The 26,321-nt window shown below is 33.6% G+C and overlaps 4 protein-coding genes across 5 annotated transcripts; 2 read left to right on the top strand and 2 right to left on the bottom strand.

Moving 5' to 3' along the window:
- Nucleotides 1–3,890: 3,890 nt before the first annotated feature.
- Nucleotides 3,891–4,301, bottom strand: LOC102602677 (uncharacterized). Its single transcript, XM_006362382.1, has one exon. The coding sequence runs from the start codon at nucleotides 4,299–4,301 to the stop codon at nucleotides 3,891–3,893; it is 411 nt and encodes a 136-aa protein (XP_006362444.1).
- A 1,967-nt stretch (nucleotides 4,302–6,268) lies between these two features.
- LOC102602340 (heavy metal-associated isoprenylated plant protein 26) lies at nucleotides 6,269–9,251 on the top strand. Its single transcript, XM_006362381.2, has 3 exons — nucleotides 6,269–6,372; nucleotides 7,905–7,980; nucleotides 8,784–9,251. Exons 1-3 carry the CDS (start codon nucleotides 6,367–6,369, stop codon nucleotides 9,131–9,133), a joined length of 432 nt encoding a protein of 143 aa, XP_006362443.2. The 5' UTR covers nucleotides 6,269–6,366; the 3' UTR covers nucleotides 9,134–9,251.
- Nucleotides 9,252–9,372: 121 nt separating this feature from the next.
- Nucleotides 9,373–20,756, bottom strand: LOC102592752 (putative lipase YOR059C). Of its 2 annotated transcripts, XM_015302971.1 has the most exons (12): nucleotides 20,300–20,377; nucleotides 17,698–17,843; nucleotides 16,944–17,088; nucleotides 15,985–16,052; nucleotides 15,758–15,828; nucleotides 14,731–14,994; nucleotides 13,020–13,183; nucleotides 12,876–12,931; nucleotides 12,694–12,746; nucleotides 10,046–10,214; nucleotides 9,852–9,949; nucleotides 9,373–9,773 (listed from the first exon to the last, which is right to left on the bottom strand). In XM_015302971.1, exons 3-12 carry the CDS (start codon nucleotides 17,042–17,044, stop codon nucleotides 9,657–9,659), a joined length of 1,161 nt encoding a protein of 386 aa, XP_015158457.1. In that variant the 5' UTR covers nucleotides 17,045–17,088; nucleotides 17,698–17,843; nucleotides 20,300–20,377; the 3' UTR covers nucleotides 9,373–9,656. The 2 variants fall into 2 exon arrangements, with proteins under 2 accessions (XP_015158457.1, XP_006362416.1); XM_006362354.2 differs by lacking the exon at nucleotides 17,698–17,843 and having other exon boundaries at nucleotides 20,300–20,756.
- A 1,023-nt stretch (nucleotides 20,757–21,779) lies between these two features.
- Nucleotides 21,780–23,483, top strand: LOC107057882 (major pollen allergen Lig v 1-like). Its single transcript, XM_015302957.1, has 2 exons — nucleotides 21,780–21,951; nucleotides 23,128–23,483. The coding sequence occupies exons 1-2, from the start codon at nucleotides 21,780–21,782 to the stop codon at nucleotides 23,481–23,483; spliced, it is 528 nt and encodes a 175-aa protein (XP_015158443.1).
- Nucleotides 23,484–26,321: the final 2,838 nt, after the last annotated feature.

Below are 26,321 nucleotides of genomic sequence, written 5' to 3'. Positions count from 1 at the left end.
CACAAACTGCAACCTTATACGATTTGGAAGCTTTTCCATTAGATCAAGTATAACCTTGACCCTAGCCGTGCTAGGTCTTGACTCGGTTTGAATAGCTTTATCTGTAGTTATTGGTTTCCCAACTGTTGATGCTATGGACAACATAGACTTCTTTGCAAACAAATCTGGAGATAAGTTCGGTAAAGAAATCCAAACCATAGCTAACATTATTTCCTCCTTAGGATTAGATCCAATGGATCATGGAAAAACCGTACATTTGTGCTCCTCTCCATTGTAGAGAAGATAATTAACTGAGCGAAATAAAGCTAGTACATAATCTTCATATAGATCAAACCTCAACAAAATTTGTCTTGGAGCAAGTAAGCCAATTAAACAATTGCCCTTGGTACCAAGTATGTTTCGGTAAAAATTGACCTTAATACATTCAAATTTGGCGCACCATGGGATAATTTAAACACCATTGCTTGATGTAATCCCTCTTCGATCATAAAGTCTTGCCTTTCTCCATTGAAAACGTGATAGTAGGTTCTCCATGAATTATTTCGATTGATTTTATAATCGTTTTTGAGTTTAATTAGGGCAGATTGTTTAGGATTTATAGTATTGGAATTGAAAAAGGTGGCGTATGTGGTGGTTTGGGGTGGTGGGGAGGGCTGGACAGCCTCGAAATGAGGCCGTCCAGTGACCGTAGCAGCCATGACTGCTGCCTGCCGACCTAGGGTTTGAGATTCTGATACTGCTGGTTGCAGAGCCAATATACTTTTAAAAACAATATACTAGCAGAATTGGGACACACGTGCAACGCACATGCCCTGAAACTAGTTTTAAAAAAAGGGACTATTGTTTTAAAATTCGATATCATGATAATGGCCATCTAAGGTTGGTTGTATTATCAAGACTAGAATGAATTTATTTGTTATTACAAACTATATAGTAACATTACCAACATGAAACTGAAGACGCTCATTCGTGATATAAGTCAATTCAATAGTAGAACTTCCGTGAATATTACTCACTGTTTGCGAGAGGCAAATCAAGTAGCCAACTTTCTTGCTAAATTGGCATCCTCTAGTGGAAACAAAACCTTTTACTCCTCTCATCGTCAACTTCCTAGAGAGGTTAAAGGCTCAATTCAACTGGACAAATGACAATATCCGTCCATACGAAGAAGATACGAGAAAACAACTTTTTTGTTAGCTAAAAAACTTTTGGTTTATAGGAAAAGATATTGTATAGGCTAATCCTTTTTTTATTTCTTCGGAAATTTTTGTGTAGTTGGTTTCTTGTTGGAGGTTTGGTCCATGTCCCCCTCTAACTTTGTACCTTTTTGGATGAATAGACATGGTCGGGGTCAAGCCTACCCCACACACTAAGGGCTCACAACCCTGGTGATGGCTTAAAAAAAAAGGAACTGAATAGATGTGTGGACTCTAGCGCATTTAACTGCACATTGTCCCGATTTGATCTTTATTTTTTATCTTTTGTATGAGTTGGTTTTTATTTTTTGTCTTAAGCAATTGAACTTATGTCTAGGTAGCCGAACACAAGTTCTTTAAGGACACGAGACATATTTTGTGAGATATTATAATGTGAAATATACTTATGTCCCACAAAAAAGTTTTTGGTCCTGACGGACAAAACACAAAATAGGGTAGAAATTAAAGTACAAATGACCCACTCTAGCTAGCTATCAAAGCCGCAACTTCAGTGTGCTTTCTATCATGACCCAATTCTCCTCCTTATTATTTTCTTGAAACTTTTGTGGCCCTCATAGCACAAGGTTTGTCTCCAAAAATTAACAACCTATGCTCAAATAAAAATGTGAAAAGAAAAGATAATATGTGACCACACTTAAATGGTATAATAATCTTTGCTATCGATCATGAGTGTGTCCGTTTATATGTTTCGAGATTCTGTGCACATAGGTGGTGCTAGGATTTGAACTTATGGGTTCTGAATTCTACAATGACTTCAAATGCTAATTACTGATATTTGAAAGAAAGCAGACTGTTTTTTATTGATGGAGTATTTGATGTAAAATCGATCACAAGCCATTATAGTTTTAATGGAGTTGCTAACAATTATATCGTTAAACACGTTGTGAAGAGAGTTCAGGAAGAAGAAACATGCATTAATTTCAAGAATACATACATGCGTATCTCAAAGAACAGGACATTGCTATCAGAAAACAAAACATTTTATTTTTTATGCCAAACAAAAACTGCAAATAATAATGAATTGATCATTTTGCTTAATTAATACCAATTGGATACAAGACACAATTAGTGTCATGAATCAGAAAATATGCATTGATTTTTTCCCTTACTGGCCAGCAACAAAATATTCAAGTGGGAGAGTTTTGCTGATGCCACCAAACCCCTTAAATTGAATATTACCAGTGGGAGGATCATCCACAATGATCTCATTAACTGGATGCGACACTATCGGCCCGTTAACTTTCAGTCCCTTGAGCTTCTTGATTCTCTTCTTGTCAATATATCCACTTATTTCAGTGTCATAACTTGCCGGTGTGCGGAGCATCTTGAACTTGTGCTCAACTTTTTTTGCTTGCTGGATCCACATGTAGCCTGTGTTCTTCACAAACCCCACTTCGATCACATCAACAACAGGGAAGATCCCCAGTGGGAGTTTGAATTCTTCGAGTAGGGAAATCATCATTTTGAAACCTTCCTCATGCCCCTTCTTGACAATTGCTCCTTCCTTCTCTGCCATAGATTTGAATTCTCAAAAGAAAGAATGCTTCTTCTTGATTACTACTATTTTTGCTTGAAAGAAACTGAATTTATTGAGGAAAAACCAATGAAAGCTATGGTTGTTGTTGACCATATCAGATATGATTCCAAAACATCTGGCAGAATAGTTATTTTTTTAACTATGCAAAATCACACCATTGACATTCTGATATTGTGCAAGACATGGTGCTCAAGTCATGCGTGGTATTTAAAACGTCTTCCTATTTATATTGAGAATCTTTTAGATAGGATATCTAAATAGTTGGCAGCATTTTCTATGTTTTTGTTATACATGGGGAGATACATGTATGAAACTGCATGTCTTATTATCTTTTTCTATTTTTCAACCACGAAGATCGAATGACATAAGAAAAGGTTTTTTCTTGTCTGATTTTAAAATTTCCTTAATTAGGATTTGGTGTATACCTAACCTTGGGTTAACACTACAACAAAAACAACTTTTAGCGGCAATAAATATTGACATTAATAAAGAGTGTCAAAGTCTTTACCGGCATTAGTTAAGTGTCATTAGAACCAATGTCACTAAAGGCTTTAGGGACATATACAAAGACTAATTGCCGCTAAAATACATATTTAGCGGCAATTAAGAATTAATTACCGCTAATGATCATTTTTTATGTAGTGTAATTTACTTCGCTTACAAATAGGAACTTTTTTTCGAACGTTCAATTGGGGCTATAATTAGAGATACCATTGTTATACAAAATTCCTATAAAAATGAGAAATGCCCTGCTTTTTTGACTTTGATCAGCAATTATCTGCTTCACCTTTGGCTACCCAGTGTTACTGAGCACGATAACTCAACTATTTAGATTTCCAAAGCGCACCCCATTCGTTCTACTCTCAACAATACAACAAGTTCTTTGGGTGAAAAAACATTAGACATTTCATTTTCTAGAACCAACACTTCCGATGTTATTTGACATATACAATAATTTCTATATACCGGATCACTAGCTAAGGCCCCTAATAAAGGAAGACCAGGTAACAAAGTTTCTTACTTACTTAAAAACCGAGAAACCTCAGTTCCAAGAAATAATATCTTTCTACCAAGAAAGCAAACAATATAGAAAACACACAAGTGTCATGAATCAGAAAATATATATTCCATTTCCATTACTGGCCAGCAGCAAAAGCTTCAACTGGGAATGTTTTGGTGATGCCAGCCAGACTCTTGAATTGAATCTTGCCAGTGGGAGGATCATCTACAGTCATCTCATTAACTGGAGGCCATAACATCAATTCCTTAGCTTTCACTCCCTTGAGCTTCTTGATTCTTTTCTTGTCAATATATCCATTTATTTCAGTGTCATAACTTACCATTTTACTGATCATTTTGAACTTGTGTTCAATTTTTTTATTTTGCTGGATCCACATGTAGCCTGTGTTCTTCACGAATCCCACTTCGATCACATCAGCAAGAGGGAGGAGCCCCATTGGGAGTCCGAATTCTTCGAGTAGGGAAACTGCCATTTTCAAACCTTCCTCATGTCCCTTTTTGACAATTGCTCCTTCCTTTTCTGCCATGGCTATTACTAGCTTTGAATAATCTCGACTTTGTTATCAAAAAATCGCGTGTTACGTTCTTGATCACTATTTTTGCTTCTCTGCTTGAGTGAAATTGAATTTATTATGTGCTACTATGCGAAGAGACAAAATACTTGATGGACAAACCAATGAAACCTAAGTTTTATCAAATGCAATTTGTCTGCCCTTTTCTTGGTTCATTCCAAGAATAAGATGACAATTCTGCTGCATCAAGAGGCTAATCCAAGGTACCTGGCTTGGTTGGATTGGATTAAGGAACACTAATTACTAGAAAACAAGAAATTAACAACGGACAAAATTTTGTAGCTTAACAACAAAAATTTCATGATAATTTCATTTAGTTACGGATAAGCGATAAATTAAATAAAATTTCAAACTAGCTAGAAGTTTTTAGTGACGGATTAGCAAGGGATAATTCGATGTCTTTTTAGTAGTGGAAGTAGGCCAATTTCTGGAGTTATATGCCTATTATATGTTAATTTGACTATGAACATGTTTGGATTGACTTATATTAAGTGTTTTTAAGCATTTTTGTAGTGTTTGGGTGAGATTAAAAAAAAAGGTACTTTAAACGCTTGTTTTTAAGTCAAAATAACAAAAATAAGTCAAAAACCACAAGTTAGGTACTGAAGTATATACATCAAAATAAGGTATTAGTATTATAGCATACTTACATAATTGATCAATATTCTGGGAATTTTCATCAAGTTTAGAGTACAGTCCTATCAATATTTATTTCTTTTCGATTACTTAATTATTGTGACACCAAAATTAAAAGAACCAAAAAGGTTCTATAAGATGTAGCTGCAGCTAGAGCTAGGGGTCAATATCATGTAAATAACGAAGCAAACTTCAAGCCTTTTGAAATATGTCAAAAACTTTTTTTGTACTCAATCAAGTGTGCAGTGTTATGTACATACGACACTAGTCTTGACATTTAAGTAAAATTGACAATTTTAGTAAAATACCCTACAATTTCAATGATTTTTCTTATACATTCTTAATTACTATAACAATCCCTTTGATGGTTTCAGCAAACTTTATTATTCGCAAGTATGCGAAAACTAAGATTGAAAAATTCAGGTCATAAAGAAGATAGTGGTGAGATAATAATAAATAGTCCTTGTAAATAAGAAGGCAAAGTCAGTAAATTTATATGATATTACTGGAATTAAAATAAAAAGGGACTATTATATTGATTTAAAAATCATTATCACGATAACGCCTGTCCTTATACAAGATTGGTTGTATTTTCAAGATCAGAATGAATTTCTTTGTTATTACATTACTCTATAGTACATATATTGCAACTACCTTTAATTTTCCCCAAAACAAGGAGTTGAATAGATGAGTGGACTCTAGCTCATTGCTCATTTGATTGCACGATTGTCCCTTCAAGCTTTAAATAAGCTGATTTTTAATTTTTGTCTTTAAAAACCAAACTCATACCTTGAGGACATAAATTTATAAAAAATGCGAAACATAACTTGCAAAATATTCTAATGCGAAAATATAAGCTTGTGTCCCTAAAAACGTTTATCTTGAGGGACAAAAGTTTGAAACCAACCCAAAATGGGGGCAAAAAATGCAAATGACCCACTCTAGCTAGTTATCAAAGCCGCAACTTCAGTGTGCTTTCTAACATGGTCCATTCCTTCTTATTATTATTTTCTTGAAACTTTTGTGGCCCTCATAGCACAAGGTTTGTCTCCAAAAATTAATAACAACCTATAGATGGTCAAATAAAAATGTGAAAAGAAAAGAAAATATGATTATATTGTGGGTTGGACCACATTTAAAAAAATATATATATAGTACTATTTTTAGTCATATTTTTCCTTATCTTTCTTATTGTATACGCTCCAATTAATAGATAATCATGCCTGTCCAGGTCAAGTTTTGTGTGTATATAAACACACAATATTAGTATAGTCTATAGACACACAAAGGAATACGAATTAAACTTAGACATTAATTATTTCATCTAAAGGAAGTTTACATTTGTGTTGCTAGTAGCTCCTCCATCGTCTCAAAGTCACACAATATGACGGTCTGCTTCTTAACTCATGTCTTTTTTTCTTCTTTTTTTTTTTTGGTTTAAATGCTACTTAATTACCATTCACAACCCCATAACTAAAGGAGAAAATAAAGAAGAATATATAATATGGTATAATAATTTTGCTATCGATCATGAGTGTGTGTTTATATGTTTTGAGACTATGTGTGCATACGTGGAGCCAGGATTTGAATTTATGGGTTCTGAATACTACAACGACTTCAAATGCTAATAATTGGATTCTAAATTTAATATATATTCATATTTACTAATTTCATAACACAAATATAGAGTTCAGGACGAAGCCGTAAGTTAAGTTGCCTTCTAGCTCCGTCCCCTCTTTGTGTTTGTGTTTTCCATTGCTTCACCTTAAATCCCACATTGATTTCTAACTTTTTTGCACTTTATTTCTCTCTATACTCATGTTATATATTTTCCTCTCCTTTTGGACTACAGTAGCATAAGTGTATAGTGAGAAATAAATTGGAACATTATTTGAGTTTATCTCTCTTCTTATAAATATGTGTATGTTATCATGATTAAATTCCTCTTCTTATTGTTTTTCTTTAAAGTGATATGTCTCGTTCTTCTTCGGTATATATTTGAAAATATGAATGAGGTTGAAGACTAGAGAGGAATGAGAAAGAGCTAATCTCTATTTTGAAATGCTAGTACTAAAAAAAAGTTTTTGACCATGTTTTTTTATACTACTCCCTCCGTCGATTTATGTGACTTTTCGTTTTCCGAAATTTGAACTAGTTGAATTTTTTTACCAACATTTAAATATTTTAAAATATTGAGTTGATCATTAAATTCGATAGTTCAAAAATTAGCCAATTTGACTCTCTTCAGAAGTTAAAAATGTCACATAATTAGATAATACTAGCTTGTAGTCTGGTACATGAATATATAACATGAGTATGATCTGTTTATCTTTTAAACATCTTTGTATCTTCTAGTCAAATGAAGATAAATAATACTAGTAGTAATGAACACTTCTATAGTCATGCTAAAGAAGAGAACTCAATACTATGTGCATGTTACTAGCTATTCTTTTTTCTGTTGAGTATAAAAGGAGAATTGTTTTAAGGTTAGTGGCTCGAAAAGAATGCAACAAAGAGTAAGAAAATGTACTAATTAGTGGCTCTTCCACTCCAATATCTCTACTTTTTTTAATTAATAATGTTAAGCTAAAAAAAAATTGAGCTTATATATATAATAAAAAAAAATAAAGGGGGTACAATCTACTTTGTTTTTCATGATGACTTGCCATATTGCGCCGTAGCCGTTATAAGAGAGATTATATATTAACAAATAAATGCTTAAAATAGGGAAAGTGCTATGAATGATGATACAAATTAAACAATTTAAATTATATTTTTATTATAATATGTGATGGCAGATTAGTTATAATCAATTTTTATAATATAAATTTATCGATAATTTTACCATATATAATTTGATTGTGTAAATATTTTAAATATAACGAGACGATCGTATAATAAGTTATACATTATTCATTTTAGATTGTGGAAATGAGAGTGCACATGGATTGTCAAGGATGCGAAAGCAAAATAAGAAAGGCTCTCAAGAAGCTTCGTGGTTGGTATTAATTTCTTTTTAGAAACATAGAATTAGCTACTGAATTTGTGGGTATTCTTTAGCTAATTCGTAGCTAAATAGATTCTAAGCTATATGAATGTTCTTAAAATCCGTCCTAACTTATAACTAAATGAAATTAGCATAAATTTTTTGTTGTTTAGCTATAAATTTTGCCCGTTGCTAAGTCCTTATTTTTCAATAGTATTGTATATCACAATACCTTTTATTTAGATTTTTTTTTATAAGACAACCCTGCCCAGCTTTGTAATAGAATTATAATAAATATGAAAGCATATCTTATACAATGATCTTTTCCTATAAAATAATTTTCTTACAACTTTTAGTTGGAAATTTAAATTATTATATATCCACCAAATAGGCATATGACCAAAGTCGTCATTCACACAGCTGGTGAATTTTTTTCTGTCTCCAACTCTCTATGCTTATTGCTTGGATATGGAATGGATTTTTCTCATTACCCAATAATTCTTGGGACCTAACTCATTAAATATTAATATGATTTGAAGAATTGATCCTTTTTTTTTTATCCTTATTCTATTAATTTGTTTTCTCAAATGTAAGAGTAGTTTGAAATACTAGGGGTTTGATTAATCAATTCGAAAATACTTAGTTAATATTAGAATTAACAATTTGTGCTTGGCCAAGACTCGAAACATGCTTCTGGGAAAATACTATTTTTTTCCAACTATTGTATAACAACTTCTGGTATTGTTAAAAAATAGAGTAATTGATTTGTTACAAAACCCTTGAATATACTTTTGTTTCATTTTCGGTATTCACAGGAGTGGACAACATTGACATAGACATGAACATGCAAAAGGTGACAGTAACAGGGTGGGCAGATCAGAAAAAAATCCTCAAAACAGTGAGAAAAACTGGAAAGAGAGCTGAACTATGGCCATATCCATACAATCCTGAATACCATAACTATATGCATCATTACTATTATGATACATTCTACAGCAGGCCGGGCACTTACTATGCCCCGCCTTCTTCCTACAACTACCGCGTGCATGGCTACAATGGCCATGCTCACGGTTCCTATGCAGAGCTACCTTACAATACCATTTTCGATGAACGAACCAGGCACATGTTTAGCGATGACAATGCAACTGGTTGTTCTATAATGTGATTTGAAGTAAAATTAAATATGCTCATTAGGGGGTTCTGCAATTCTCTGTTTGCTCTCTTTTTGTCTCTACTTTTCCCTATATATATGTTTCATTTGCTACAATGAAATCAGAATCAAGTTGTACGATAGATGTGTTCTTTTGCTTGCATTATCCAAATTTAAATTTATATATGTATTTTTTTCCCTTTATATTGTCACACTATTGTACTTCAATTTACTTTACCTTTCGAACACGGAAAAGAGCAAATCACATAATATGTCATAGATAACAACCAATACAGGGTACAATGCTAACATCAACAGTCTTCCTATTGAAACTGGTGACGGAGCAAAGGGTGGTCAATTAAACACCCTTCACCAAAAATCATATCACTATACATATATCTTGAATATGCTTAACGAAAAACCTGGCTTATAACCAAGTAAACCAGTAGTGTTCAGAAAAATATACATTTCCAATCAATTATAGCGTTTTGATTTCATTTAAATGTATGCTGGATTGCTTTCTGTACAACTATATGAGTTACAAGCTAGGGGTAATTAAGGAGGAAGATTCAGGTTGCTTCTCTTGTTGCTTTATGTGGTCTGCGACATGAGCAATTACTCCTACTCCAGCATTGTGAAAAAACTCATTCTTCACCTGTCACCAGAAAATAGTGATCGAATTAGAACCCAGACAGGGAGGAACATAAGGAAATGGAATATGGAAGGAACTTACATGGATATTGTTATGTGCAAAAAAGGGCCAGAACGCTGAGTGAAAGCTAACATCAATTTTTTTCCACCCCAACTGTTGCAAGCCACGTATCATTTCCTCTGTTCGAAAAGAGTAGTAAGATTCTAGTATGATATAGAGATAGTGGCATTGAGATTCATTGCAACAAACAGAAACAGCTCTATTAGTACTATTACCTTCCATACTTTCATGATATTTTAATGTCCTCTGTGTGCTTGGTGCATTTTGGGCTGCCTCCTTTGCTTTGGCTGCCTCTAAGGGGTAATGAGGTCCTTCGCATGAAGCTGGAGGACAATACTCCACATCTACTACATGTTTGTAGCCATCCAAAGATCGCCAAGGGGGCTGCCATTTCAATAAAATTTTAGAATTGTACACAAACAAAATCGTTGTGTAATGAACTCCTAGGAGAAAACTCTGTTTCCAGATCGTTATTTTTCAAAGTTCTACAGCTAAAATCCTGCTAATGAATAAGATTTCATGATACCATGCTTTTATGAGTATTATATTCATCCAACTATGAGAATCACAAGTATGCATGCATGACACAGCAGATACTTAGAAATGAAGACTAATAAGACATATCCAGCCATAAAATGAGCACAGTGTGAACTATTCTTTTGCCATTTACTAAAGGATATCAGTGTCAGTTGCATAAAGTATACACTTCCTCATTTAGGGAATGAAGAAAAAAGAGACTTATAAGTCATTGAATAACTGTGCTGAGAATCATAATTTGAAGTGCCAGTTGAGGAGAACTGAACAGCTCCCTCAATGTAAAGATCAATTGCATCTCATCCTTCGCCTGACAGTAGGCAACTACAACAGACTTTTTTCCAGGGCTAAAACAATAAATTAAATACTTCTTCTTTTCATTCAAAGTAAAGTCATTCTTTCATCCGGGACATACAGTAACTCACCATCATATAAGTTCATTTCATCTCTGGAAAACTACCAAGTAATTCTAACTTAAAATATTGTAACAACTACATACCCAATGTAATCCCACAAGTGGGGTCTGGGGAGGGTGGTGTGTACGCAACCTTACTCCTACCTTATGAAGGCAGAGAGGTTATTTCAGATAGACCCCCGGCTCAAGAAAAACATATCAAAATCAGTAAGCAAAGGAAATACAGTAGTGAAGTAGTGAAGAAGTCATGTAGAAAATAATGGGGAAAGAATTGTAGCGACAACAAATAATACGATACTGAAGCGAAGGAAACAACAAGTAATAGTAAACTTGAAGAATAAGATAGTAGGAGAATATTAATAATAATACTGATAAGGATAAGTAGACAATGCTCGACTTATGTCCTATCTAATCAACTGCAGGTGTATCATGTCCTATCTGATCAACTGCAGGTGTATCATGTCCTATCTAATCAGCTTGCAGGTGTATCATGTCCTATCTAATCAACTATCCCCAATACTTCTTCGGCCTACCTCTACCTCTCCTCATACCCACCATAGCCAACCTCTCACACCTACTCACTAGGACATTTATGCATCTCCTCTTTACATGTCCTAACAATCTCAACTTCGCCTCGCTCATCTTGTCCACCACGAAGTTCACTCCCATTTTGTCTCGAATATCTTCGTTTCTAATCTTATCTCTCCTACTATGTCCACATATCCATCTCAACATCCTCATTTCCGTTACTCCCATCTTTTGGAAGTGTGTTCTTTACTGGCCAACACTCCGCCCCATACAACATAACTGGTCTAACAACCACTTTATAAAACTTACCTTGAGTCTTGGTGGCACATTTTTTTATTTATTTTTTAAGACAAGGAAAACCCGCAGCCGCTACCCTTTGGGTGTGCACAGGGTAAAACCCCCGCTCCTATGCAATAGCTCGCAAACCACACTGGAGAGGCAACCCGCACTACGCAAGCCCGGTGCGACGAGCTCGACCCAGAAGGTAAAGCTCTTGCTTTCGCTGGCAAGGGGTTTCGAACTTGAGACCTCCAACATGGAAGTCCCAAGCCCAAACCACTGGGCCACACCGAAGGGTAAGTCTTGGTGGCACATTCTTAACATAGTGTAACTTTGAGAAATCAAATTTCCCAAACAAGGAAGCTTGTATACAAGTAAAGGTCTAAAACCTGTAACAGTTTCTAAATTCTAATTTCAGTACACCAAACATAAAATCAAGGTTTCTTTTTTGTTTCAAGAGAAGATGCAAATGAAGTGTCAAAGTAATTTCTATTGTCTAATCCCCAACAAAGAAAACTTATATAGGCAAGTTACATGCTATCATGGATGGAGAGATGATTACCTACCCATGTGCAGGTTATGTGCATATGCCTTTTAAGTTTTCATTATTGTCTAAGCAACATTAAAACCGAAGGTTCCAGTAGAAGAAAAGTTGATAGAGAAATTTTCCGGTTTAGGTTCACCTACTACAAGGCAGTGTATGGTACTCAAGCTATTTCATCTCATATCTGATATACCTTTAAGTTTTAATTATTGTACAAACAAAATGAAACTAATTAATAGTTCTGATATAGGGCATTCTTGCAGTTCTCATTGCAAATATTACTTTGTACTTCCTATTGTTCTGGCTTATTCAAATTGCAGTTCTCTTTTTTTTTTTTAAAAAAAAAAACTCAGTTCTCATATTGTCCCAATACCTCTTCGCAGGAATGTCAATTAGATCTGGACGAATAAACTTTAGATCGGGACCCTTGAGTAAATCGTGCTTAGCCAAACGAATTATACTTGAATGTCCTTTTCTGTTTTTATCTTGACTAAATGTCAACATTCACAGACCTATATTTATGGACAATTAAAGTAACAAATGAATAGTAAATCACAAATCACCTTGACAAGTTCTGTCACCCTTCTTATAGATGATGTACGCCAACCGACCATATCTAGATAATGTCAAGAAACCACTGCAATCACTTCAAAATATTGAGAGAAGAAGCACTGGAATGAACTTTATCAATGAATTAATTTTGCTAATTAAATGAAGAAACAACAAATGAGATCCAACAGGATACGATCATAAGAGACATTAGCATAAAGAACACGCCATTTGAAAGCACCAAGCGCTGATCTGCAATAAGGAAACTCCAGGCATAAGGTAAAAAGAAAGGCATGGAGAAACAGCTGCTTCAAGGACTGGTGGAGATATTTCTACTCACATAAATTTTCCATCATCACAGTCTGATGCCATCCTTAACAAAAGAGGTGGTTTAGTAGGTTTGCCATCTGTAAGGAAGAGCTGACTACCAGTTTGACCAACAAATATAGGAGCTATAGGTGCTGCAAGTTTCTCCAAGATTGGCAACCCAAAGAGAAAAGGAAGCTGAAAAGTAAAAGCTAATCAACTGTCCTGATGTCAGGGGCCGTTACGAAGTGATCATAACACTTTTTTTCAAGATAAGCTATTAATAATAACATACCATCCAAATTCTGAGAATTTAAACACATTATGGTTTAAACTGATTCAAGAAAACACTTAGCGACTCATTCAACCTAACATTAATGTCCCAAATTATGATATCCTCTTATACCTAAGATAATATGAGCTCAGACTAACTGGCTTCAGGTTTGTTGACACAGAACTTATTGACAGCCTGGTAAGGCATTTGTTTTTTGCTATACCATGTGGCTTAATGTTTAATTCATGGTTCTTTTCTTTCCTGATATTTGCTTTAGTGAAATAGAATGTGTTATGTTTCATTTTCTTGACTTGTAAATATTGATCAACACTTGTATAATTTATTTAAGTAAATAAGTACTGGCATAGTTTCTCTCATTCAATATTAAACAATATAAATTTCCAACTTTCTCTTAAAATGGTGCTCTTATTTAAAACAACATTTGATAAGGGAAAAAGATATTAAAATATAGTAAATGAAAAGTTCTTTTGGCCATTTCATTGATACCTGTTAAGATTTGTGCACCAATTAAAGGAAGGATCCACACAGAAGTAAAATAGGAGTAGCAAGTATCTTTTGGATATTCTGCAAAGATGATGAAGACTACAAAAATTTCCAGCAGTTGCATGCCAAGCAAAAAGCTTTTTCACAGCCGTGCATATCTACAGGCTTCTATCCTTTTATCCTCATAAAGCACACAATAAAAACTGATGATATCAACTTTTCTAGTATTTCACACTAAGCCTTTACTCTTACGAAGAATTCACAAAATTTTACCCCCTCGCCTCTGTCCCATTTTACATAATGGTATTTTAATGGACTCGGGGTCCAAAATTTATTACACTACTTTGACTTGTATGTATTACATCAACGACGGAAAATTTTGAAAAAGTTAAGAGCACAGAGATCACATATCTCAAATTTAAAATTTGAATTAACTGATAAATTTGAACTTCGAAGGTTGTGAAATTTATGTAGAATAGAATGGTATCAAACATATTAAGACGTGTCAAATGAAACGATGACTGCTATTAGACATTCGTATAGAAACTACGTAAATGCCCCAAAAAAACAAATGACTGAATGCACTCTGTTATAGATGTGCATGAGGTACCCGAGCACAACAATTTACAAATAAGATACCATTTTAACATCTAAGTTAGAACTAATACAAGCGTTTTTAAAGTTTTTACTCCACTGGCACCCACTATTCCACTCAAGTTTCAGAATTTCCAGGTAGAGACTCCATTACGAGATTTACACATTTAAAAGCAAGAAAATAGGATATAAAAACAACTGAATCCCTAAAAACAAGGTATTGTAATGGACATAATCTAGTTACTTTTTAAGGACAAGTATAGTAGGTAAAGGTAAATTACTTTTATTAAAAAGGGCGATAACATCCCATTTAAGAAACACTGAGATAAGATTTTTGATGCATAAGTGATAAGATTGTACCATGAGAACAGACCTGATTTTTCCCTCTCACACCAAGATGTGGTGTTGCCAAGGTGATAAAATTGACTGGCTCCAGGCCAGCAATCAATCCTATATCTAAGGAGCCTACTGGTTTGAGGTTTGCACTAGTTGAAGTGACTGCATCATTGGACTGCTCATTACAGTTGTCTGATGAATAAAGTTCGCCAAGTGCATATCTTGCAATCAATCCACCAAGAGAATGAGCTAAAAAGGATATCTTCTTCAGGCTTTCTTTCTTCTTTACAACCAGCCTGACCTGTTCATAATCAAAAGTTCAAAATAAGGAAGATGAGCGTTCATAATTTCACTTTGTAAGCACAACCTATATATTGGAAACTTGAAAGTAGCCACCAAATAAGCACGGGTTCAAGAGGGTTATGTTTTCATGTCAGAAGTGTGTGGCTGGAAACTATTTGACCATTCATAAACTTTTCTTTTTTTGGATTTGGTAAAAAAAGGTGAAATTTGACCATTCATATACTTCCTTGACATAATTGGAGTTTCTGAGACGAATACAGAATGCAGGCCGAAACAACTAGCTTTTGACAAAAAAAATTATTTAATTATGTTGGAAATATGCATATGAAGTATAAGGTATATAGAGGCCAACTTTAGACAATTAGAAAAATCTATATGTGATGCACTGATGGAAAAGCTGGACATCTTTCAGCAAATATTGTACTGAGCTGAAATTTTATTCACATGCTGCAAAACAGCAAGACAAGATTGACCTACACTTCTTAAACAGCAAGTACCACCGTAGGATATACCTACCTGTCAGGGTTTTATTGCTTTGAATAGAGTATTGCCATAACCAAAAACCAACGCTAACCATACAAATTAAAAAAAAAAAAAAACAAGTTAACCTAAAAGAGAACTAAAAATAAAAAAGCTTAGTAGCATCATATTTCTGCCCCAACCAAACAAGAAAAATATAGCCACCTTTCCTACACCATGAGACCACACAGTAGCACCAGACTCGCAACTATACAGCACAGTGACCTCTTTTACATACTCACTTCATCTGCTAGTCGTTTCCCAGCTCCATCAATCCCAGTGAAGGTTTTAGTGAACGTATTACATGAACTTGCTGAACGCCACAAAAAGAAAGTCAGATAGCTTCTTGGAATTCGAATATAAGCATTTACTTTCTTGGTGTAGCATGCAAAATTGAAGGAAGAAAAACCTAGAAAATTAAAAAATAAATTCATGAGAATATAAGGATAAGTTTCACTAAAAAATGTACCATATATCAAAAAGTTTCTTCCCAACCGCCTTCTCAACTCTGCTTGTACATACGTCCAGTCACTTGGGCTGCATTCTTTGGAAAGATCAGTGATGCAAACAGCAGCATGCTAATTTTCAGGAAGAATTTTTTTACTATGGAAGATATGAACATTTATTTGGGGTTGAGGCGTACTTAATTGACTGATATGGGTGATATATCAGCAATTAAGACGGTGCCCATACACAAATATCAGACACAACCCTTGACAACCAGATCATGGAATAGAAAGTAAATCAACCTCAAGAACATGGAAAAAGGTTCAAGGGCGAAATATAAAAGTGATAAACGGATATAGACATGTATGTCACCTGGAGATTTTCTCAGGTCAAGTTTCGTACTCTGGGAAAAAGAGATGTTCCAACCATGTGATGTGTGTTGAAAGTGAGAATGTAAGACCTCTTAAACCTAACCTCGGGATAGCACTACTACTCGAACATAATATTTACATACCAAAGGTCACATAAAAAATAAAATGTTATTGGTTCTGATCATAATGTTTTCTCAATGTTAAAGCTTTTCCTTGCTTGAGCACTTAGAAAGTCAAGGTTTGAGCATGGTTGACTACAGGAAAATTGACTACTCAAATCAACAGCCCTGCAAAAATAGAGGAAAGACCAACAGGCACTTTTTTACTCCATTCAGATTGAAACTCCTTTTTTTAATATGGTAAACCCCATCAGAAACAGCCTCTCTACCCCATTAAGGTAGGGGTGAAGTATGTACATCCTAACTCTCCAGACCCCACTTGGGAGATTACACTGGGTATGTTGTTGTAGTGGGTAAACCCCAACCACCTCAGAGGAGTCAACTGTAGCCTTTTCAATTGCATGTACATACATATTATATCTACACACATGTATATAAAGTTTGTAGACACGTGAAAGCATCCTTCAGGATAAGTAAACAAAGCTCCCTACCTTGCTAAGATGCCATGAACAAGGACTAGAAGATGTTCAGGTTCATCCCCCGTATCTGTCAAGACTTTCGGAGACATAACACTTCCTTCAGTTGTACCCATTGCATGGGCTCTAAAGCTTTGACTTCTACAGATGTTGTTTATCCCTGCAGATGGGCAGACAAAATCCTCAGAGAAACAATTTACAAAAAAAAAAATTAAAAAAATGGGTTTATACTTGCCAAGACATTTGAAGTGTAAGCAACAATAAGGATTTTGCAGAAGAACGCAAGAAACTATGTACTAACTCAGATATACTACGTGGCTATTCAAAATTCAGAAAACAGTTGACTGCAATTAGAGAGGAGACAAAACCTGTTCACCAAGGGCACTACAATAGCATAAATGACATAAAACTTAATGAAATCGTTTCCAACTGCACAATCCACCAGGAGAAAGGAGAGCAGATTCTATGGCTCTAGCCTGGAATATAATCACTGAACAAACAGTATTGATTTGTCTAAAAAGCAGACTTCAGTCTAAGAGTTGGTGAAATAGTGATAACTTCAAGGGGAACAGGAAATCAAAAAAATAAAAATTGGAGCAGTTTCAACCCTAATGAGTGTAGTATACGTAAGATGGAGCAATTAAAATTGCAACCTCAGGTAAGGGATTGGATAGAAGCAACTAACAGCTCCAATTATATAAGCACAAGCAATATGGCAAAGACTAAAATATATCCTTCTCACCAGTTGATTAAACAATAGCATAATTACCTATGTGCTGACCAATGTCTCAAAGGTGAAGCTAATATTCGCACAAAATCCATTGCACTCTTTACGCCTTAGTTGTTCACCCCTTTCACGCTTTACACCTTGAGTTGTTTGCCACCTTACACCTTGAATTGTCCATCCTATACATCCTAAAATATTCCAACTTTGAAATTCTTTTAAATGTTGACTAAAATTTGGATAATATGTCAGTCTATAATTAAGAATTTGGTGACTTAGAAAATTATCATGTAACTATCTCTATGCCTAGACCTTTTTTTCCCAAAAATTGCATAAACAATGCATCAAAAAAGTGTTGTCTTTGCAAAAGTACAACAACATACCCAGTGTATCCCACAGTGTATCCCACAAGTGAGGTATGGGGAGGGTAAGTGTCTTTGCAAAAGTACAACATATATTTGCCATTCATGCTTATAATCATTAGTCTTGGACTAAACATATATAAATTCCCTCCATCCCAATCTATGTGATGTTCTTTGACTTGGCATGGAGTTTAAGAATGAAAGAAAGACTTTTGAAATTTGTGATTTAAAAACAAGTCATAGATATCTCATTAAGGGTAAAATGGATATTTTAAAGTTAAATTAATACTAAATATGAAAATGTATCATTCTTTTTGGGACCAACTAAAAACGAAAGTGTGTCACATAAATTGGGACAGGTGGAGTATGTATTTTTCTTGTTTCTCCCCTTGCACCTTTTTTCTTTTAAACCCACATTTTATTTGCGCTTAAAGGCACAATGGACCTTAGAGCTTTTTTGTCCTTTTTGCTTTTGATAACACTGCTATACAATCTCTCTTTTTATTGGTCATGGCCAATATTGCTTCTTAAGTTGCATAACTTGATAAAAATGACATCTTCTTTGCTGCCTTGTCTTTCATAAACCTCTCCACAAACGTCTGGCTTTTGAGCTCGAGCTCCCCTTCTCTGATTCAGTACCTATAATAGGGTTTGACAATGCAGTGCTTCCAAGGTATCCCTCTCAAATCATACCACCTGTTTTCCTGTATTATGAGTGAATACACAACCTCAGTAGAAACAGTTCACCTTGTCATATTCTCAATACTGCAGTGGTCCTTTAGAAGCTACATTCCAAAACAAATGTGTGTGTCATTTCAAGGATCTCAGCTACTACAACCTCCTTGTTGCCAGCCAGGGGTAGGAAGTCATCTTTCAAAGTGTTATCCCACATTAGAGGTTTAGCCAGAACTGAAGTGGATTCATATTTCTGATTTGGAATTCGATAAACTTTGCAAAAGTCCATCTTGTCCTTCATTCCTTCCACAGATTTTTCCTATAAGATGACGTTACTTCCTTCACTAGCCACTGATATTGGTCACCACCTTATTTATGACAATCTTCCACATGGCTCCCCCTTTGTTGGCAAACCTCCAGAACAATTTTCGCGACAATGATCTGTTTAAGATATCTAGCATTCGTTTTCCCAACCCCCACTACTTTCAATGGGGTCATACCCCTTTCCCAATTCACAAGATGGTACTTTCTTTTCTCTTTTGCAAGATCCCAGAGAAAAGTTATCATTAATTTCTCCAATCTCTTACTAACTGAAACAAAGATAAGAAATGAGGATATGACGTGGGTTGGTATTTGATAATGTTGCCTTTATCAAAATGATCTTATCCAACGTTTTATAAGTAGATTTTCTTCTACCCCAAAATTCTGAACCACCGGTCACCACATTTTCCCCAATTGAACCTTCCCCTAGCAGGAGCCCCAAATATTTGATTGGAAAGTTAATTACATTGCAGTCTCCAATAGTTGCAAGCTCATGGTCAGTTCAATCCTATCCAAGTTAGGCCTGGACGCACATAAAGCCATTTCTAAAGTGATTTCTACAGTAAGTAACCAACTAAATGTCCTGTGCAAGGTTCTCTCGCTTTAGAATCGAGAAGCTAGTATAAAATACGACTTCCCTTTCATTTCCTTAGCAATAGAAGTATCCAAAAAAAGAAACCTTAAGAAGATGGCAAATCCAAATGACAAGCGGGAACAAAAGGCTCAAGTTATATCTGTTATCGGATTACAAACTTAGAATGGATATATATGTGAGTAGCAGTCAACTATCACTACAATTTGCAGAATGACAGTCCCTCTTTCACATTAGACAACTCCAACAATCCATAAGAACAGGAAAAATCAATCTAGAACTATTCGATTCAGTGATAATTGTTCCATAACTGACATGTAAATATCTACTAGCTGCTCCTTTTTTTTCACACTCTACTTTGAGATAAAATCAAATTGCTCAATGAAAGAAAGGGTTTAATTTGTGTATTTTAGCATTTCTATCCATCTGCATTACAATTAACTTCAGTATTCAACCACCAATCCAAACAATATGCACTGAAAACATCCCTAACTTCTTTTTCTAGATAAATCAAACAAATCACATCAAGAATCAATTAATCTACTAATTAAAATAGAAAAGATCCAAAATTGGCACAAATTTCAATTCAATAGACAAAGGGGTTAACTCAATTTCAATTCAATAGACAAAAAAATCGAAGTTGGATCAATTTGCAAAGTCAAAAAAGCGAGCGAGAGAGAGAAATTAAAAGATTTACCAGAAAAGCAGAGAAATTTCCAATTAAAGCATCGTCGTTGATCAAAAGAGGAAGAAGATGACGAAGAAGAAGCAGAAGATGATGAAGAAGAAGAAGAAGAATTGGAAGAGATAGAAGGGCGAGGAGAATAATGATGAAGTAATGTCGCTGATGACGCCATATATATGGCTATATATGGCTATGGGATAACCCAACAAGTGTAGAAAGAGAAGAGGACCCTTTGGGGATTGTCTTTGTTGTTTTCCTTTTCCTCCGCGCAAATCAATCTAAGCAGAGTGTGTTATGTCAACATCACACCCACCATTTTTCCTTACTTTCAACATCCTCCTCTGCTTTTTACTAGACATTGATGTTGAACTCAACGAAGCTTCTTCTACTCAGAAAGAGCTAAAAAGGGGTAGTTGGCGTTTTCCTAATTCCATTTTTGTTGTTTTTTCTTTTCTTACAAGGCCCATAATTGTAACTCTCCTCTCCACCTATCTTAACCTATCTGTGTGATTGTTACCACAAGGCCAAGCAACAACCAACATGGGTCGTGGCGTAGTGGTGAGAGTATTTCACCTTAATAAGAAGTTCTTCAGCCTTCCATATGGAAAAAAAATCTTTTTTTGCAAGCACCACTTCCAAATAAGCTCTATAATGCACGATTTGAATTTAGTCGAGACTCCAAAATAGGCTCCGAACACCGAATGAGAAACCAAAAAAAATACTGAAGCAACAAGGCCAGTAGCTCACAAAAAATGTTGGAATAATTTTTACATTTTAGTAACTTAGTTTTGGTTGACTATGTGAATTTTCGTCTAGTAATTCAATTTTTTTATCTTTTTAATCCTCTTTATATTCTTTTTACCTATACTCTTTTTTAAAGAAAATAAAAAAAAATCATGATGATTAAAAGACATGTTTCAAGTATGTGAATTTGTAAAGAAGGATTAAATTGATACTCTACTTACTACAATTTAATTAAGGATAATTTAGTAAATATTTTGGTAAATTACTCTTAAGTTAATTATTGTATACTTTAATTTTCCTAAATTTTCTGTTGAATTTATTTGAAATGAAGTTAATAAACTTGAATTATTTCCTTGGTCTTTTAGCATATGACTAGACTAACATAAAACATTGATTTGATTTTTTATTTTACTTTTTGTGTATAAGGGAGAGAAATAGGGAAACAAAAATTAAAGAACAAGAGTTAAAATAGGAGGAATGCCTTTTTTATCTTCCATTGGAAATTATTTTTAAAAAAAAAAAAAATTCTTTACCACAAAACGACTACAGTTAAATAACAACCTAATAAAAAATAACTGCCAGAATAATAAAAGTATATATAAAGCATTCCTTCAAGATTGTAGGTTCCATACTTTGACAAACAAAAAAAAGGTGCTTTCTAACTTCGATTTTGCAACCTGCAGAAAGAAACAAAGAAAGGCCAAAAATATATATTTTAGAAAAAAAGAAAGAAAAAGAAGGAAGAAAAATGGGAAAATCAACAATAATCTTTATTGCTAGTGCTATCTGCTTGTTCTCCCTATTAGGGATTACTCAAGCCAATGAAGAATCTGATAATTATCAATTTATTCTTGAAGGAATTGTGTATTGTGATCCTTGTCGTTCAATATTCAAAACCACTCTTAGTGAGCCAGTTTCAGGTATATTTTTTTTCAAATAATATCATTATTATTGGATCAATTACTTGAGAGTACATTTGGTACGAAAATATTATTTTAAGAGCATTTATAGGTAAGTTAGCAAAATATTATGATGGGGTGCGGATTGTGGGTTTGGGGTGGAAGAGTCAAAGGATGGGGGTTGGGAACGTTAGGTGGGTAGGGTGGAGAGAACTTGTTTCTTTATTTTCATTAAGAAAGTCATTTTCCTCATTAAGGAGCTTATTTTTCTAGAGATAATTCAAAAAAAATAAAATATTTTCCTTCATACAAACACACGACTTTTTGAAAGAGATAAAAGGTAATTAAGGCAACTAGTCTAAAAGGTTGTTTGTTTTGATGGATTAATTGAGTTGTCCAATGAAAATTTTGAATTTAAATTTATTTTGTGTTTGGTTGAGGTTATTACCTAAAATTAGGAAAAAAATTATACCAGGATCCTAAGATTATCTATCATATACTCCATTTGTTCCTAATTACTTGTCCATTTTTCCTTTTTTAGTTGTCCCTAATTACTTGTCTATTTTGACAAATCAAGAAAGGACGATTTTTTTTACCTATTATATCTTCAATTAATTACTTTGAAAAATATAGAACTTCTTGAAAATTTTAAGTTTTTAATTCATCCACTTCATAATTAATAGAGGTAAAATGGTAAATTCACTATGTCAATCATTGTTTTCTTAATAGGTGTGTCAATTCAAAAGTGGACAAGTAATTAAGGACAGATGGAGTATATAATAAATTAGTAGGTAGAAAATTTTAGTTCATTCTAATTATAATCTCAAGATATACATTCCGATTAAAATTATTAAAGCTATTAAGACCTTATTCGGAAGGACTTATAGATTTCTGCCTTATTTTTTTGTCTTTTTTTATTTAAAAACAAGTGTTTAAATTTTTATGTTTTTTTTAAAAACCGAAATACTATAAAAATAAAAATAAACTCTTTTTAAAAGCCAATCTAAACAAACTATAGATGTCTTTCAAAAGGAGTGCACAAAAACCTTAAAAGTCTGATAAAAATAATAATAATAAGAAATTGCATATAAATTCATAGTTGGACTCGAAAATAATAATTTCTGTTGGTGAATAAATGAGTTCATTTGTAATGTTTAGATTTGCACTAAACTATTTAATTTGTACGTACACGTGCAGATGCGAGGGTGGGGATGCAATGCCGACACCCCGAAACTGAACAAGTCACAATAACTGTGACTGCTTCGACTAACTCCACTGGATATTACCACATGTTGATAGAAGGTGATCATGAGAACGAAATCTGCGAGACATATTTGATAAAAAGTCCAAAAGAAGATTGCAGTGAGATCCCAACTGAGGGACATACCAAGGAATCATCAAGAGTTACACTGACTAGCAACAATGGCATTGCTGGAAAGAATCGTGAATCCAATGCTCTCTTTTTCTTGACCAAAAAAGCAGCACCAGAATGTCAACAAGAATTCAAGGAAATGGAATATCTCCCTGAACTTAAAGATATTAACCAGGCCTAAAGGATTTTAAATTGAATTACAATAAGATTAAGAGTCTGTTTGGATCGACTTTTGATTCATAAGTTAAAATCTCTAACATATGAGTTTTAGCTTATTTTTATCATATAGTTTAAAATCAAGCGTTTATAAACGCTAGAAAAGTGCTTAAAACAAGTCTATCCAAACAGGTTCTAAAAGTCGTCCTACATTTAATTTATTTGATGTGTCATTAATTTTACATCTATATATATACACTTTAACTAAGGACGATATGGTCATTTTTATGTAATTTTGTGTTAGTTTGAGTTTTGATTTTGAGGCTTGAGAGGTTTCTAAACTTTATTCCTTGGAGCTTTAAAAGAAAAAGTACGTAGTACTATAAAATACCCATCATCATTCGTGAACCAAAAATACCACGATTATTAGCAGCAACATCATCAGGTATTTTTCCGTTCTAATTTATTTATCTAATTTTAATTTGATACGAAATTTAACAAAGTTAAGAAGATCTTTAAATCTTGTAATCTTAAACTAAAATGTATCAAAATGTCCTTTTAATTATGTGGTCTCGAACATGTCATTTTGAAAAGTTAATTAAAGAGTTTTCGGGGGAAAAAAGAGACATTTTTTTTCAAAATGGATTGAAAACATTTCCGAAAAAAGAAATGAGACAAATTTTTTTAAAATAACTAGTTAATTGAAACAGAGAGAATACCTCTTTTTGGTTCCTTACTTTATGTTTCATTGATTTATTTTTTTAATTTTCTAGTGGTCATTGATGAGATATGAGAATGAAGTAGTTAAGTTAGTTAGTTAAGGCGATTAAGATGATCAAGGGTAGATCAGTCCTTTTGTATTGATTAGTTGTAACAAACTATCTTCAATTAGTTAGAAGGAGTTAGTTACAATCAGCCAATTGAGCTCAATCAATTAGAGTTTCTCCAATGAGTTTGAACTTTAGCACAATACTTGAGAAAAGAGTTGTCAAGTTCATGATTTTATAGCTAAAAATGCAAATATTGTCTTTGAGCATGGTTTTATAGTTGGGAGTTGGGAGCTATAATTTGGTTCTTGAGTTCGACCTCCAACACATGATATGTTGTTTATAGCATTTATGAGGCATGCTTTCATTGCTTTACAAGATTGGAGGCGTAAAACTAAACTTTAAACAGATATCCGAATTTTTAAAAAAGGAAAGATTATCATATATGTTTTTATTTTAGGTTTAAAGAGTTGTGTGCTTGTAGCCTCTTATGAATATTCTTTTGTTATTTAAGGTAGGATATTATTATTAATCCAATTTGAGAGTTTTTCTTCTTTATATTTGAGTGTTGGCTACATGAGATTTATTTTAGAGACCGATTCTTCTAAGATGTAAGAATAATTTATTTTTTTAATTAATTTAATATTTTTGGTTCTTATTCATTTCATAATTAAAGGTATTTGGTCATATACTAATTATTATTGCTAGTTATTCAATTTTGATATAATAGCCACTCTTTCCCGAACTTTCAGCAGGACCTGACTTGACTAACCAACATATTTTGTTGATTTATCTGTGTGTTCGAGAGAAACACAAATAATAACATAAAGAGTCTAAGTAGGAGTTAATGTAGTACTTTTTAAAAAACTATTTTTTTTTCATTTAAACTAGAAAAAAAGTAATGGATGTACTATTTTAAGTAAAATCAAAAAAATTCCTCACCACAAAAACACAACAATAACCAAATAAAGTAACTACCAAAATACAAGTATGTATATATATATATATAAAAAGAAAAGACTTCAAAATACAATATAGAGAATACATTTTTAAAACAAAAGGACATAAAATGGGAAAATCAGCTCATGTAATCTTGATTGCTAGTGTTATTTGTTTATTGTCCTTGTTGGTGATTATTGAGGGGTTTAAAAATCGTGTAATCATTATAGAAGGAAGTGTCTATTGTGATCCTTGTCGTTCTGCATTTCAATCCAATCTTAGTGAGCCTTTACCAGGTATGTTGAAATTCATGAATTGTTAAAGGCGAAAATTCAAGATCTGACATTAATCAATTCTATTCAAATGTAGGTGCACGCGTACAATTGCAGTGCCATCGTCTCAAAACTAAAAAAGAGACGTTGAATTCATCAGGCATGACCAACTCCATGGGAAAATACCGCATAATTATAGAAGGAGGACACAAGAATGAGAGTTGCGGGGTAAATTTGGTAAGTAGCTCAAAAGAAGATTGTAATGTATATCCTGATTATCCCAGAATAGCAATAATTACTCTAAACAGCAGAAAAATTAGTGATGTACAAGTATATACAGCAGCCCCTCTACGTTTCCTTACCAAAATACCCTCAACAGAGTGTGTACATGCGCAATTTATTCCTTATTATCACGAAACTAATTAAAGATAGTCTTTCTTTTTATTTTTCGAGATTGAATTGATAGAACGTACTGTACCATTTATTTTTGAACGGGAAAGTATAGATTATTATATTTTCACAGAATTCTATATATTCCATGATTAAATTACTGGCTTTTGTATGATTTTTTGGTCAGGCTAGTATTGGATCTCATTAATGCGCTAAAGAAAATTAGACTAATCAAATTAATGGAAAAACTACCTATCTAGACATACTTAACTACCACATATACATATTTTATCTCTACTTTAAAAATATTACATAGAATACCACTTTTTAAAAAATATATCATATTTAAAAAAAAATCAGATACACAATCCCTTTAAAAATGATAATGTATAATTATCTTAAAATTACGTCTCCTCAATTAGTAGGACACTAACAATTCAAATTAATTTCTCTTTATTCTTTTCAGCCGTTTCCCTCCCCAATCCCAAAACAGAT

This window comes from Solanum tuberosum, unplaced genomic scaffold (assembly GCF_000226075.1).
Source record: "Solanum tuberosum cultivar DM 1-3 516 R44 unplaced genomic scaffold, SolTub_3.0 scf00386, whole genome shotgun sequence".
Taxonomy (NCBI): domain Eukaryota; kingdom Viridiplantae; phylum Streptophyta; class Magnoliopsida; order Solanales; family Solanaceae; genus Solanum; species Solanum tuberosum.
Note: the sequence above shows the minus strand (reverse complement) of the source record. Positions and strands in the feature narration are given on the sequence as shown.